This window comes from Cyclopterus lumpus, chromosome 12 (genome assembly GCF_009769545.1).
Source record: "Cyclopterus lumpus isolate fCycLum1 chromosome 12, fCycLum1.pri, whole genome shotgun sequence".
NCBI lineage: Eukaryota > Metazoa > Chordata > Actinopteri > Perciformes > Cyclopteridae > Cyclopterus > Cyclopterus lumpus.
The window spans coordinates 10,520,546-10,535,623 of NC_046977.1; the positions used below are offsets into that span (position 1 = coordinate 10,520,546).

A 15,078-nucleotide genomic window follows, 5' to 3' on the forward strand; every position below is an offset into this window, starting at 1 on the left:
TGCGAACAAACAACAAACCGTCACTTGTCCATTGAGCAGATCCTCTCTACCCGAGACACAAGGCAAAAATAGCCCTTTGATTTTGCATAAAAGCATTTCCCTAAATTTGTAGTATGTTGACCGGTCTTGTCTCTCTGAACAGTCATGCCTCTTGTTCTCTGTCCTCTGGGCTCTCGAACTCTTTTGTAGCATAACAGTCTTGCTATTTCCTGGAAAAAAGTTTCTTAAAGCCGGCGGTCACTGGCTGCTGTGCTTGTTCCATCAGCAGAAGATTGCTTATCGGATTGGTATTTGTTTGTCTGAATCAAATATCTTTAACATCTTGATGCAGTTAACAAGTACAGAACCACATTTTGGATCATATTTTTCTCATCAAAGGCACAATGACACTGAAGGATCAATACGTTGACTCAACCATCTCTCAAATTGTAAATAAAAAGGATAATACGTTTTGTATCCGTTTTTTTTAATTATTGTTTTTTATTAATCGAGATGTTAAGAAACACAAAACTTTTTCAACTTTAAAAGCGTACAATGTCCGTATACTTTCAGCTAAAGACACCATTTCACCTTTCAAATGTTGACAAAATCGTTAGCTATAACTTTATAATTTAGCTTTTTTTTTTGATAGCTTTTATACTTGTCCCCGTTTTAATTTATGTGTTTTACAGGTCGTTTCAAAGTATTCAATGTGCGCGTGTGTGGAGAAGGCTAGAGCTGTGATGTCAAAAATAATCTCCCGTTAAATGTGCATTAATGATTCACTTTCTCATAATAACACCAGCTCTAGTTTCTTATGGGCCGTCCTTCCAGCCAAAAGGCCACTTACGGCTATTCAGACACAAGCTAAAGTTAATCCCTGCTCAGCATTAGCTTAATGTAGGCATACACATGTACGCTTTTAAGGAATTTAAACATACAGACCTGTGATAGAAAATCACTATAGCCAATGCAACATTAATATATTAGTTTTTGCTCCAGCCTTTGCATTATGTGAATAACTAGAGAAAACTAGGTGTTGCAACTGTATGTGAAATGCTGCCATCAGCCAAAATCATTCAACCTGTACTGTATTATTGATCTTGAACCAATAGCAAAGCAGGGTTTGTTTTGGGGAGGAGCTGTTGAGTGGATGCTGGTGTGGAAATGATGCTGATACCAAAATGCTGCTCTTCTGTAACATAAGTTTTGTGGTTTGACAAAGGACTGCCGCTCCAGCAACGCGACCTCTTGGTGTGACCGACCAGAAAGGTAAAAAACATTTCACTAATATCCTTAATTGTTATGTTGTCAATTGCAAAGTAGATTGTTGTATCGGCACATTTCACCTTTTGTTATTTAACATTTCTAAATCATCTTCACAGGCATTGCAACAACGCATTGCAACAACACATTGCATTTTTTATATGTTTTTATAACAACAGGAAAAATGTGCATTGCGTATCTGAGCTGTGGAAAACAAATGCATCATGAAAGAAAGAAATATGCATCACACACATAATGCCCAGCTAATCCCAGTGTTGACGGAGCATGTGGATCGTTCTGGATGTCTGTTGTGTTCGTGCTGGTAGGCATGTGACTTTGGATGTGCAGTGAGCGAAATCAAAAGCTTTCATACCAGTTTTGAACTACAGCCAACAGACTTTACGACCCTCTCTGTCTTTGTCTCTCAAATAAAAGAACAAACATGCGTTGCAAAAATATAACGCTTTTTTTTGCAGAGTAAAAATCTCCAGTAATGACTGGCCAGCGGAGGCTGCTCTCACTGTGGGTGTGGCTGCTGCTCATGGCAGCTCTGTGCTCAGGTGTAGAAGGTAAGCGTGGAGGCCTCTTCAAGGGTCGAGGAAAAGGTGACGACGACAAAGCGCCTCCCGCTAAGAACCGAGGCCTCTCCAAGCAGGGCCTGAAGTTGGCCGGGGCAGCTGCAGCTGGGATACTGGGTGGCACAGGGACCGGCTACGGGCTGAAGCTCTTTGGTAAGCCAAAGCACGGATCTGGGAGTCATCACAGCCATAAGAAAGCCTCCTCTGAGCAAGACCACCGGCTTTACCACAATGAAAGCCAAAGATCTCCCAACCAGTCTCTCTGGAGAGCCTTTGCGAAGGCGGCTGCCCCCGCTCCCACGACCAACATCTTCCTCACACTTGGACACGCGGTGTCTTTCCTTATCGCAGCCTGGATAGGAGACATTTAACTAATCTGATCACTGGGAAAACGATCAATCATCAAATGAAATGAAGTAAAAGCTGCTTTGAACAAACTATGCTTCCTGTCCTTTATTGTTTAACGTAGGGTGATGATAATTATGGTAAGATTTCTTTGAGTGCAGGGTACAATATATTTTGGGGGACTTTAGCAACCTCTATAATCAAAAGACTCATCAAGCTATTTGAATAAAATGAATAAAGAACTTGAGCTGGATATCAACATACATTGTTAATATCAATATACACTGTTGATATCAATAAACACATGTCTAGACTAGAGGACTACGACTATTTTCTGAATCAATCAATCTGCCTTTTAACTTAGTCTCCAAAACAGAAATAAATATGTAAATAAAAGTTAGTTTTTTTTAAATTAAATAACATGGATGGAATGCATCACTGTTAAAAAATGTAAAAAGCTTTGCTTAAATATATTCTAAAGTCATCTAAAGAAAGGTTTTCTAATTCAGAAATGTTGTGTCAGAAACCGCATACATGATTGTTGTTAAAACAAATGGTGTCTGAGAGTAAACTGCAAGCAACGATACTGGTTTGGAAACATACATCATTGTCTTTATTCTATATTTTGATGTCAAGAATATGTGTGTTTGTGAAATGACATCATTTAGGCTGAGACACTCTTATTGTGTTATGTATTTTATTGAACACATCCTGACAAACCATGTTAGTAACCCAGAGCGTTTACAACTACACGATTCACACAGGTGCCTATACTCCCGAAATGAGCTCAATGACCCAGTTACAGAATATCTACACCCAAAGGGAGATAAGTGCACTTCACAGATATTCTACAGCCTAGATAGTATGAAAATGTCAAATTGTCATTACAAATTGACAGGGAGCCTTTAGCGAGGATCAACAACAGGAAAGACATTTCAAAAGAATTTGAAAACAAATGACCACGAAGATTCATAGAATAAAAGTGAAATGTGGAGAAAGACAAATAAATCTCTATAAAACAGTGCAAATTATCACTTCCAGATATACTGTCAACAATTGGACAGTTTTCCCTTGACTTTCTTTGTTATATAACAGGCTAAATAACTATCAATTTATCAACAACAGATTGAGTACACCAGTGTCAAGCGGACTGAATAAGTCAGATAAAAGAAAACAACCTGGAACAGTAAAATAATCACAAACAGGAAGGAAAAATGACAGATAACATAAACATGTACAGATGACATCACAATAAACAAACCCATTCGGATGAAAAGGAGGGCAACCTTTTCATTCCTGGAGAGATGCAGACCACTACAGAGCAGACATAAGTACTTACAGACTCGCCAACACCTGACCTGTGACCATGTGACTGTGTCAAGAGAAGAATCAGGTGATGAGAGAACGATGCGGAAATGACCCACAAAAGCTTGGAAATTCTGGAAAGAACAAATAATAAAAATCTCCAAACCACTCCAGCAGTATTCATGCACAAACCAGGCAGATTTAAACCGGCGCTTCCAGTTCAAGTGTTAGTCTCGACAGTAGATACGACATGAACATACTGTGAGCGATGAGTAAAGGTACAATTAAAAGCTTACAATTAGTTTTGCGATGCCACAATTTAGGGTCAAAGTCTTGGACCTCATCTGTTCCAAACCTCCATCAAGGACCTCAATCCAACCGCAGCTTTCACCAAACTACATGTCGGACTACACAGATTTAAAGCGGCAGGCGCTATTTTCAACAAATGCACTTCTTGTTCTCAACTGCTGCGGGCATGGTAGCACATCAAAGGTCAGTGACGCCTTTACTAACTATTACATGCAATCCTGGATTTCACAGGCAACAAATAGTGAGTTTATTGCAGGATAGTAAACCATGTGTTAACATGTTGATGATGATCAACACGATAACTGGTAGATCACATTAAGGACCGAAGCATTCTCATTTATAACAAATGTTCTTGTTTTGGTGAGTGGTCCTCAGAGAAATAAACCCAGCTCTATATATTTGGTCCCATTGCCAAATACAATCTTTATTAAGCATAATTAACCAATTTAAAAATCTGTCTGTTGAATTGTCCTGCACGGATAAAAAGTGACTAATGTTAGTTGAATGTTTTTTTGTAGATAAATACAAACCTAAATGTCACATTCCTATTTTACACAGTAGCAGTCGAACTGTCACAATAAATTGTCACAAAAACTAAAGAACCCTGAATAAGTTATCTATACATTCAGTGCTTCATAATGTGGGGCGCCAAATAAAGAGAAACAACGTAACAAAGATGCAAAAATAAATCATTGAAAGAGTTTACAGGAAAAGGTTAGTGCAGCTTGTACAACACACGCTGATGATCTAACTGTAACATGGTTAAATGACTGCTGCCTCTTAAAATGGACTCCTTTAGTTACTATATTTACCAACATGTGTTGATAATAGAGAGATGACTACATGAGACCCAGAGAGCTTGCTATGCAGATAATATACATTAGCAGTATGTGGACATGCAGATATAATGGAGCAAGTGGAAATCCATTTGGGGTTTAGTAAACGGAAGACTAATTGCTCTCACTGGAGAAGGAGCATGCTGGACATGAGCATGAGGAGGGAGGTGAACAGTTGCATCACGCCGTAGGTCAAAGGGCTGCTGCGACTTGGCTGTAATTGTTGCTCAGCTTTTCGTTCCTGCAGAAAGCGCTCAGAGTATTCCATGTACTTCTCAACACAGCGTCGGGACTTCAGTTGCTCAATTAGGGCCGGGTATCCAATCTCCTCAATGCTGACGGTGTCACCGTCATCTCTATGCTGATCTTTAAGAAGGTCAGTGCTGTTCAAACACTGCTCCATGAACTTGTCGTAAGACTCTGCCCGTGGCGGAGGGTTGTAGACATAATCACGTCCGTAGTCTTTCTCGTCTGTGGACTTGGTGCCGTAACGTTGGTACATGTAGCTGTTGTAGTGCTGCTCTTCTTGGGGTTGCGGAAATTAAAGTGTGGGCGAGGGAAGCGCCCAAGTCCATATCCAACGGCCATCCCGGCCACAGCACCAACGCCTGCTGCCAGCATGGCTTTTTTGGCAAAACCTGAAGACTTGGGCTGGTAACCCATACTCTGCACAGAACGAGAGAAAGGAGACCCTCCCATCCCTTGTCCATAGCCTCCACCGTGTCCATAGCCTCCACCGTGTCCATAGCCTCCACCATGTCCATAGCTTCCACCACCAAAGCCGGGACTGTGGATCTTATTATTTGGGTTCCAGTTGGGGGAACCACCAGCCCCTCCACCGGGATAACCCCCTGGATATGCACCAGGCTGACCCCAACCCTGTCCTGTATTCCCCCCTCTGACTGGGTAACCACCTGCAGCTGGATACTGGTTGGGATATCCTCCTGGGTTGCCAGCTCTGCCTGGATATTGGTTGGGATATCCACCTGCACCTGGATAGCTACCTGCAGGGTTCTGGTTGGGATATCGTCCTGGGTTTTGGTTAGGATAGCCCCCAGCGGCCGGATATCCACCTGCAGGGTTCTGGTTTGGATAACCTCCAGGATTGGCTCTAGCGGGATACTGGTTTGGGTTACTTCCAGCTCCTGGATAACTCGGTGGATTTTGTCTGGGAATTCCTCCTGGATTTGTGTTGCCTGCTCCTGGATAACTTCCACCAGGAGGATATGGGTTGGGGTTACGATTGGGACTCTGCGGCTGTCGAGGGTAGTTTCCTGGCTGAGAAGATGGCTTTGATTGCGTCCCACCCCTGCTGGAAGAGGTTTTTTTGCTGCTGCTACTGCTTCCTCTTTTAGCCCATGTCGATTCAGTGTTCAGGAGAAACACAATAAGAAGGGACACCAGGAACATCCCACCCATTTTTCCCATATTGGCCCTAGAGAGAAAAGTGTAAAGATCATAAGAATAATGAAGCATTCCAAAAACAAATATTCCTTTCCTTATTATGTTAGGATGACACGAAAAATAGCCCAGTGCTGCCTTTTCATTTACCAATGACAGACTATTTATTATTATATAAGTATTTAATATTCTTATATGCGCCCGACAGGAAGACATCCTTATTCAATCCAAAAACAGAATGTTTCAACGATATTCAAGCGGAGCACGTGCACCATTATTCCCTTAACACTTGGTATATCTTAAAGAAATAGGTCTAGATGATTTAATAAATCCCAAACCAGCCAAACCCACTGAGTGAACCACGGCCCGTATTTATTTACGTATCCCGTCCATTCGCTTACATAACGCTTCATCATATACTGAGCTGCTTTGTTCTCTCGCCTTCCTACAAAGACACAAATAACAGCAATATGGCGCATAACTGAATTATCTCTTACCGTGAACTGGCGGTCTGTCTATGCGCTTCGACGGTAACTCGGCGATAATGCGTTGTTGTCTTCTCTCTCTCTCCGCTCGGTTATGTGCTCTGACTCGGGTGGTTTATGGAGCTTATGTGCGCTCGATTTGTGTGCAGCGAGTACCCTGCGGCGGGAACCGAGTGGGGCACAGTTTGCTGCGACGCCCATGCGACGATCATCATGACAAAAAAACGTCAATAAAAACAAAATGTCATATTTTCAGATGTGATTTACTTTAAGAAGGTCGTGCATTTAATTATTCACGTTTATAACTGGTTTAGCTCCATTTCTGAGCTTACCTGGACAATCTAACAGGTACCACTGACCCTCATTAACTAACAACATATTTAACATACAAGGACGATGATTGGGAATAAATACAATACTGTAAGAAACAACAACAAAAAACAATAATTATTATGGTTTTAAGAAAGTTACAGTTAATTCGCCTATGTGTTAATAGAAAATAGCACATGATGACATATCTTCTGCATCTGCGTCTGTCACCTTCAAAATGACTGAAAACGAGCGCACCCCCTTGATAGTGTGCGATACTGTAAATGACGTCAATGCCGCTGCAAATGACTGGAACTCACTACAAAACAAGCTCAAACTAACCTCTCTCAACATATTCAAACAAAAGCTGCAACAAGTCATAGTTGACTGCTGTATTTGCTGACCAACCCTCACTTCTCTCTCTCTCTCTCTCTTTTACGAAGTTTATTAATTTACCCATGTTGTTTTTAGCCATTTTCTCATGTGTTTGTCATACTGTATTTTATCGGTGCTGTTTGTGTCACTTGTGTGGACTGTGCTACTGTCTCTTGGCAAGGTCATCATTGTAAATGATCAATTGATTTTACCTGGTAAAATAAAGGTAATATATAAACATGTTATTTATGTATTTGAGAGGTTTCCAAAGTGTGAGGTTCAGTGAAGCTCAACGCCGTTTCAGGGGAGGTTCAGTGAATGAGGTGAAACCATATGACATCCTTATTACATTATATCATCATATTGAATTGCCTAAATTAGTGCGTTTTGGTTAGGTAGTTCCGAATTGGGAATGTTAGTGTATGTTTTTTTCAGAAACAAATACATGAATCAGGAAAGAGTTATGCCAATTGTTGAGTGTCTATAGGATCAACTAACATCAGGATCCCATGGGGTATCTAGGAATATGTCACGAACCCGAGCAAGTGCAAGGTAATGGATGAGGTTATATAAGTATTTTTGGTTTGTTAAATTATACAATTATTATTCACACATATGTGCCGTTTTCTAAGTGCCCAGGTCCATCCGGTGCGTCCAGGCACTGAGAACAAGTGCACATCTGACCTCCACCCAGTGGCGTATGTGAGCTCTGGACGGTGAACCCGGAACTGCAGGTATGTGGAGCTGCTCTGTCATTGGAGGACGTCGCTGAGCCGTGACGTCAACGTTGTCGACGGCTGAATACCCGTATGTACTCGGAGCTTTCTATCCGGTACTCGGTGGAAACATGTCGGGGAGGAGAGAGGCTTGCGGAGGAACTGCGTCTTTGAAACGTACACCTGAGACATAAACTGAACGTGAATCTGACGGCGGCGTTTTAATCGAGTTAGCAACACGCCGGGGCCACGTTACTGTTTCACGGGAGCGAATGGACGGATAAGAGACCGACAGCCGGGGATCGATCAAAGGAAAAAGCCTACTAGCAGGCGGCCGGGGCCGGTAGAGAGAGGGGGGGGACAGGGTGCTCAAAACAAGACGGGGTTGCTGCTCGGAAGGGGATGTTATCCGTACTGTCTTATGGCAGACTGGTAGCCAGGGCTGTCCTTGGCGGACTCTCTCAGACGGACAGTCGGGACTACAGCCTGATCACCGCCAGCTGTGGTTTCGGCAAAGACTTCCGAAAGGGGATCCTGAAGAAAGGGATGTGCTATGGAGACGACGCCTGCTTCATTGCGCGGAACTTGAACGCCGATGTTTTGGGTAAGCTCGTATGCGTAAAGCAACTCTGACTCTGGCTTGCACCTGCATGTCGGACACCCTCTGTGCTCTGGTGACCCCCCCAATCCCTGCAGAGACAGTCACAACTCGCACCCCCCTTTGCCCCCGTTATATAATCTTCAACCCGGATACTTGCTCTCATAACGTCAATATATCTGCTCTCATAACGTCAATATATCTGCAATCGTGTCTTTATATGTGCCGTGCCGTCAGCGGGTTGTTTTGAGGCGAAACCCCCGGACGACCTTTCACCTAGTTGAGCTATAACTGAAGAATGCACGGCGGTAATGTAAGATGTTAAACTGGTGAAAGTAGGAGACGTAGATACGCACAAGCACAGGTGGACAGGACTGACAAATACCTTATTGCAACGTCTCAGACTTTGCACGACAATGTCTTGCAAAGGTCAGAATGGTTGAGCATGGAGGCAGCCATGTTGCTACCAGCCTCAGTAGCCTGCTAGCTGAGCTGGGTGCGATGGCTTTGTCCTCCCCGCACAGCTGACAGGAGGGGAAACGCAGCCGGATGCTCGACGAGCCGCGTGCGTTGTTGGACACAGACACGGCGCGGTGCAATGTACAGTCTTACATGTTTAGGCTGGAGATATGACGTTAAGGGAAGCCTTCACGTCTTACACATGGCGGGCATACATGGCGGCGTGGTCTAATCCGTAGTAAACTCTATCCATCGTGACGGTATCAAAAAATAATAATTTAAAAAATGAAAAATATATATAAAATAATCTTTTGCTTGATAACAGTAATGGATGCTGGTCCTTCACATTGCGGAGCGACATTTGTGTTTCTTTGCATTTCTTATTTGAGGGAACTTGCCCCAGTTCAAAGAAGATTTTGCTCTCAAAGGTTTCAAAATCAGTTCAAAGTATTGGCAGAGATGCATGCTCTGATAAGGCACTATAACATGTGCTTTGGAAATATGTTATAGCCTTTTATTATTATAAGAATGTCCTCCTTTTTATACAACTCAGACTTTTCAAACACTCTAAAAAATGAAAAAGTAAACAAGAGGATGTTGGATGACGCAGAGCATCATTTTAATTGAGGACTGCTTGTACCTGAACTTTTACTGAGCTGATCTTCAGTCATCCAATCCAATTAATATTCAATATTACCAAAATAGTTGCGGACAAATTTTCTGTCCGTCAACTAATTGGTTAATCAACCAATCATTTGAGACTGCTCGACATGCTGGTATTGGTTTGCAGATTGGTGAGCACCAAAACAAGAATTAGATTGAAACTGTATTCCTCTTTTTGTTCATCAGGTGTTGCAGACGGCGTTGGTGGTTGGCGTGACTACGGTGTCGACCCGTCTCAGTTCTCCACCACATTAATGAGAACCTGTGAGCGACTGGTAAAGGAGGGACGCTTCACGCCCAGTAGCCCAGTGGGTATCCTGACCTCTGGCTACTTCGAGCTTCTACAGAACAAAGTACCCCTGTTAGGTGAGTACACACAGAGGATGTCTAATATTGTACACACACAGTCAGCGGTTCCTATGTGACCAGCCATACTGCGAGCAATACATTACAAAGCTGCAAGATGAGTTAAACTATGAGTGGTGGCCTTGCTTGGCACATATTACTCATCACAGAGCGTAGCTCCATTTAAATTGCATGTTGAATTAATTTTTCCACCCTGGCAGAAATGCTGCCATTAGGAAATTGAGACTGCGTGACCGTGTGGAGATAAACAGTTTTTCTTTGACGCGGGCTAAACATTTTGTTACATACCAGACCTGAAAGGTCAAGAATTCTTCTGTAACTGACACTGCAGGAGGGTTGAACAATTTTTTTAAACCGTCCACATGACAAACATGTGACTACGGTCACATTTCTTCTGAGACTGTATCTTTGCGTAGCACATGCACTAAATGCTAACCTCCTCCCCTCTTGTCACGATGTTTGTAAAATGGCCTACTTTTATTTTGGGAAGCTGTTAGAAGGTCTGCTCGCGACCTTCACTGCTCAAGGTTATTTGGAAGGTTGTCCCCTAATACTGCATTGACTGGTGATCTGGGACAAGCATGTTTCCTGATCCCTGTGTCCCCCCTGCCCTCCCCTCATCCTTTTTCTACATGTCTGTACTCACTGGAAAATATATTTTTGCATTTTCACAACTGCCATCAATTTATTTTTCGCTGATCTTTCGTTAACGTTTATCCAATATAATATCCGTAACCTTTTATTCTTGGTTTGTTCTCCTCTGTAGGGAGCAGCACAGCCTGTATCCTGGTTCTGGATCGACAGAGTCACCGGCTACACACCTGCAACCTCGGTGATTCGGGCTTCCTGGTGGTTCGGCAAGGAGAGGTGGTTCATCGCTCAGACGAGCAGCAGCACTATTTTAACACGCCCTTCCAGCTGTCCATCGCGCCTCCGGGATCTGAAGGGGTGGTGCTCAGTGACAGGTCAGCGGCTCAGTGTTGGATACAGGCATGCAAGCCACGTGTGACTGGAATTTAAAATAAATGATAAATCAAAATGATTCATTGGCGAGACTTGTAGCTTTACAAGACAGCAATCGTTATACAAGTTCCTTATTTGAACTTCAGTTGAGCTACTTAAAATACTACACTTATGAGCACAAGTCATGTGATGGTGAACATTTGTTCTGCCTGCCTCTCTTTTGAATCAGGCAGGTTATGTACATCACCATCATGAATCTCAACTTGGTTTAACATGAAGTGTATTCCAGGCAAAGAATGGTCAACAACACAAATCAATCTTTATAGATGATACCTTTTTTTTTAAATGATAGATCTGTTACTGTCTCTAGACAATTGCAGCAACTATGTCATTCCAGAATATTCCAGCGATAAATACTATTTTAAGACCAAAACACACACGATGCACAAGGATACATCATCTGCTTTTCAAGTCACCCAGATACTGAAGGTGTCACGACTTGATTCTGACAGTAGCAGCATTGTTAACGAGGGATAAACCTTGTGTAAACCCTTTAAAACAGTCTCAAGGTCCTGTTTTTAAATTATTAACACCCTCACTGGATTAATCCTGTTCTTCTGGTGTGAAATAAAGTTGAACATTTGGCTCTTCAACAGGGAGACATTCCTTTTTGAGGTACATTTATTTCTGTATGCAGTGCCACCTTAAAATAAAAACATCCTCGAGACGAAGCATGAACATCAGGTGAAAGGCTCTCAGTTAATAGTCTTGGGTAATGGAGCCAGCAAGAAACAGAACCTCTTGCAAGGACGCACTGGGCAGTCTGCTTCCAAGTCAACTGTCAGAGTGACCTCCGACCGGCTTAATGCCATGTTGGAATCTCTTGGCAGCAGCTCCGGTGCCACATGCTGTCATTACACTTGTGACTGATCTTTCCGTGCCGGTCTGTTTCCTCCAGTCCCGAAGCAGCTGACAGCTCCTCGTTCGACGTGCAGCTCGGTGACATCATCCTGACGGCGACCGACGGCCTGTTTGACAACATGCCAGACTACATGATTCTTCAGGAGCTCAAAAAACTTAAGGTGTCGCTTCTGGAATATCTGCTTATTAATGCTTTCACACATACTGCATCTAGTTGTTAGTGAACATATTTAATGTCTTTTGAAATGTAAGGATTTCCCCTTTTTGATCTTTTCAGACTTCCAACTATGACAGCATCCTGCAGACGGCACAAAGTATTGCAAAGCAAGCTCACGACCTTGCCTACGACCCCAATTATATGTCTCCTTTTGCACAGTTTGCCTGTGACAATGGTCTGAATGTAAGAGGTAAATATACCGTGCTTCAGACGCCGTGTTTTTGGTAGTACACATACTTGAAGTGGGGCTATTATTCTAAAATATATGATGGACCATGTAATTATTGTATATGATTGTAAATTAATAATAGAATATATTTTGCAAATATCTTTTAGCTGCATGTACACCACAGATCCTCACACTCTTTTTCTTCTTGCTGTGCAGGAGGGAAGCCAGATGATATCACGGTGCTGCTGTCAATTGTGGCCGAATATACGGACTGAAAGTGTGTGTGTATGTGTGTGTGTGTGTGCGCGCGCTTCTCTGGGGCTCTCTTCCTGTCTGCCGGAGTCTTCCACCTGTAGCCCTCCCAAAGATGCACTGCATCCTGTGGGCTGACAGGGGAGGCCCAACAACACGACACACTCTCCTCGCTGTGGGGCCGACGTCCACCTGTGTACATTTTGAGTTTTCTTCCTCTGTTTTTCTTTTGGTGCTCGAACGGTTGAGAGGAAGCCGGCAGCTAGGACGGTTCATGTTGACCATGATGCAAGAGGAGCTGAGGCATGCCTTTCAGTCTTGTTGTGTGGCAATAACACCTTTTGGGTGTTGTGACGGAGAGGCAGTCAAGGGTTTTAAAACCTGGCTGCCCCTTATGTAAAAAGAGATATGATAAGAGGAGTAGGCGAAGGTTAGTGATAGAGTTGACTTTTGAACCCGGCTAGCTGTCTCTGTTAATCCGTTCCCCGTTGTTGACGTGTTTGAACAAAGCATATAGATGGACTGAGGAAGCTGAGGCTTGGATTAGATGGGAGTTATTAGAGAATGGGATTTAATATTTGGGTTTCAGTGTTTGGTTTGGGAATGTGAACGATGGAACGGCCAACTAGTAATTGCTCAGATCAAAGAAACCTGCAAAGGAAAACATAACACTTGTTGGAGCTTACATGTGAACGTTAATACCGTTGTCACTCTGCTGGGGATTTGTTGTAAATATGTTTGAGTTTTTAGGGCTTGGTTCTGGCCTTTCTGTTGTCTTTGCCTTGGTTGTTAAAGCAAAAGAGCTATTTTGTTACTATCGTGGATGATGGCATTCATAAATATACATTTCTTGTATCAATGTTGATCTTGAAGTGAGTTTTATCAATCCTACACTTCCACGCGCTGAAATGAACAAGATAGATTGATTGCTGCAACAGTTGTGTGGTAGAAAGGATGGTGAATTGTGTGTGTGTGTGTGTGTGTGTGTGGTATACATGTGAAAAGTTGTGTTTGGAATGTGTCCCGTGTATTTTAATGTCAATGTGTTATTACACAAAGCTCGAGCTAGCATCTGGAAATGCTTACAATTTCAATGATAGGCCAGGCACGAGTTTAGAGGAAAAGATGTATTTTTTTATTATTTAGTTTTAAAAGTAAGAGTTTAAAGAGTCACATGAAATAAGTGTGATCGATGACAGATCCAGCTATCTTAATGAGAATCAGGTGTGTGTTTGTGTGTGTAAATCTTTTTTTATTTTTCAGTTCCTTGTTTCCCTTTAAATGTGTTTGCTGCTTCTCTTTTCTAATTCAGATGTCTGTATATGAATTGACATGATTAATATGAACATGGTCACCATGATTGTAACGAGAGTGTGTCTGTATGTATTTGTGTAATGCATCAAATGGTAATAATCAATGACGCTGATAATACGGTTCTGCTCCTGATAGTCCTTTGGCTAACAGCTCACCCGAGTGGTTTGGACAATGTCTTTACAGTTTAAAAGCAGGTGCACCAAAGACACATTTTCTTTGTGCATTTCATACACAATGCTTTTGTTGTTACAAACATCAGACGGCAATACTGTAAACTCCTTGTGCTCTGAACCTTGTGTGGTGGCCAGGGGTGTTGGTGGAAATGTTCAGAGGGGCATTAAAACTTATTTTCTATGCCTAAAGTTGTTTTTATCAGAGCAAAAGCTGTACTATATTGTTGGGTTTAACTTTATATGTGACTGGTTGCAACAAAGTATAGACAGGTTTATGAAACCAAAGAAGGAAAGCCATATATACACATAATGGACATTATTATTATTATTAGAATATTATCTGTCCTACTGTCTGCACTGTTCATTTTTGCATGGTTTCTGTTTAAGCTATTGACACCATTTACAATGTTTTTATTTTGTTTCAACAGTTGTCGGACGTTCTTATCTTGGTGGTTTATAAATGGTGTTTAAAGGTTCTGAACTTGTATTTACTTCAAAGATGGCGCTATACTTGACAGGGATGTAACCCATATGCAGGAGGAGGGGTGGTGAGATAGGGAATGGTGCTGTGTGGGGGTGAGCACAGTTTCAGCCTTAACGAATAGCTAGACCTGTAATCAAGAGGCCTTTCCTGTCATTGCAAGCTTGTGATGTCTCGTCTCCGTCATGTGTTTGATGTAAATGAGGCGCTGCCCCCGTCTTTCTCTCCCGTGAAGTTGTACTCAAAGGTGCTTCTGCAGTCTGTATGGTATGATTGTCCTCTTTTCAGCAAGCGATGTTTGTCTGTGTGAAAGATACACCTATGTCTACAGTGTAACAATGCAGGTCTAATTTATGTAAATATGTTTTGAAATATGTAAAATATTTAAATAAAGAATCTAGTATTTATACTAAATTTGCGTGTATATTTTCATTGCATGTTTCATCTTCAGGGACAGATGTGCTGTTCACAAAAGATGCATCCAATCTTGCAAAGTGATTGACAGCTTTAATGAAGCACATTGTGTTAGTGTGGTCCAGTGTGTTTGAGACAATCTGATAACACATTTTCTATATGCCACTATGTAAAGTATAGCAAA

At 42.2% G+C, this 15,078-nt stretch overlaps 2 protein-coding genes across 2 annotated transcripts; one reads left to right on the forward strand and one right to left on the reverse strand.

Annotated features, from left to right (window-relative positions):
- Nucleotides 1–2,851: 2,851 nt before the first annotated feature.
- Nucleotides 2,852–6,644, reverse strand: LOC117740211 (calcium-binding protein P-like). Its single transcript, XM_034546454.1, is given in 3 exon segments — nt 2,852–5,146; nt 5,149–6,053; nt 6,517–6,644. Coding segments are annotated over 2 exon segments (1,302 nt in total). The 5' UTR covers nt 6,047–6,053; nt 6,517–6,644; the 3' UTR covers nt 2,852–4,742.
- Nucleotides 6,645–7,949: 1,305 nt separating this feature from the next.
- LOC117740212 (protein phosphatase PTC7 homolog) lies at nt 7,950–14,894 on the forward strand. The gene is made up of 6 exons (XM_034546455.1): nt 7,950–8,508; nt 9,811–9,990; nt 10,757–10,955; nt 11,912–12,035; nt 12,152–12,281; nt 12,477–14,894. Exons 1-6 carry the CDS (start codon nt 8,307–8,309, stop codon nt 12,533–12,535), a joined length of 894 nt encoding a protein of 297 aa, XP_034402346.1. The 5' UTR covers nt 7,950–8,306; the 3' UTR covers nt 12,536–14,894.
- Nucleotides 14,895–15,078: the final 184 nt, after the last annotated feature.

Bases quoted from the DNA above. Each gene is read 5' to 3' on its own strand.
- LOC117740212 (XM_034546455.1), top strand. From the start codon at position 8,307: ATGTTATCCGTACTGTCTTATGGCAGACTGGTAGCCAGGGCTGTCCTT. The intron at 8,509-9,810 runs GTAAGCTCGTAT...TTTGTTCATCAG, and splicing joins CTTGAACGCCGATGTTTTGG to GTGTTGCAGACGGCGTTGGT. The intron at 12,036-12,151 runs GTGTCGCTTCTG...TGATCTTTTCAG, and splicing joins AGGAGCTCAAAAAACTTAAG to ACTTCCAACTATGACAGCAT.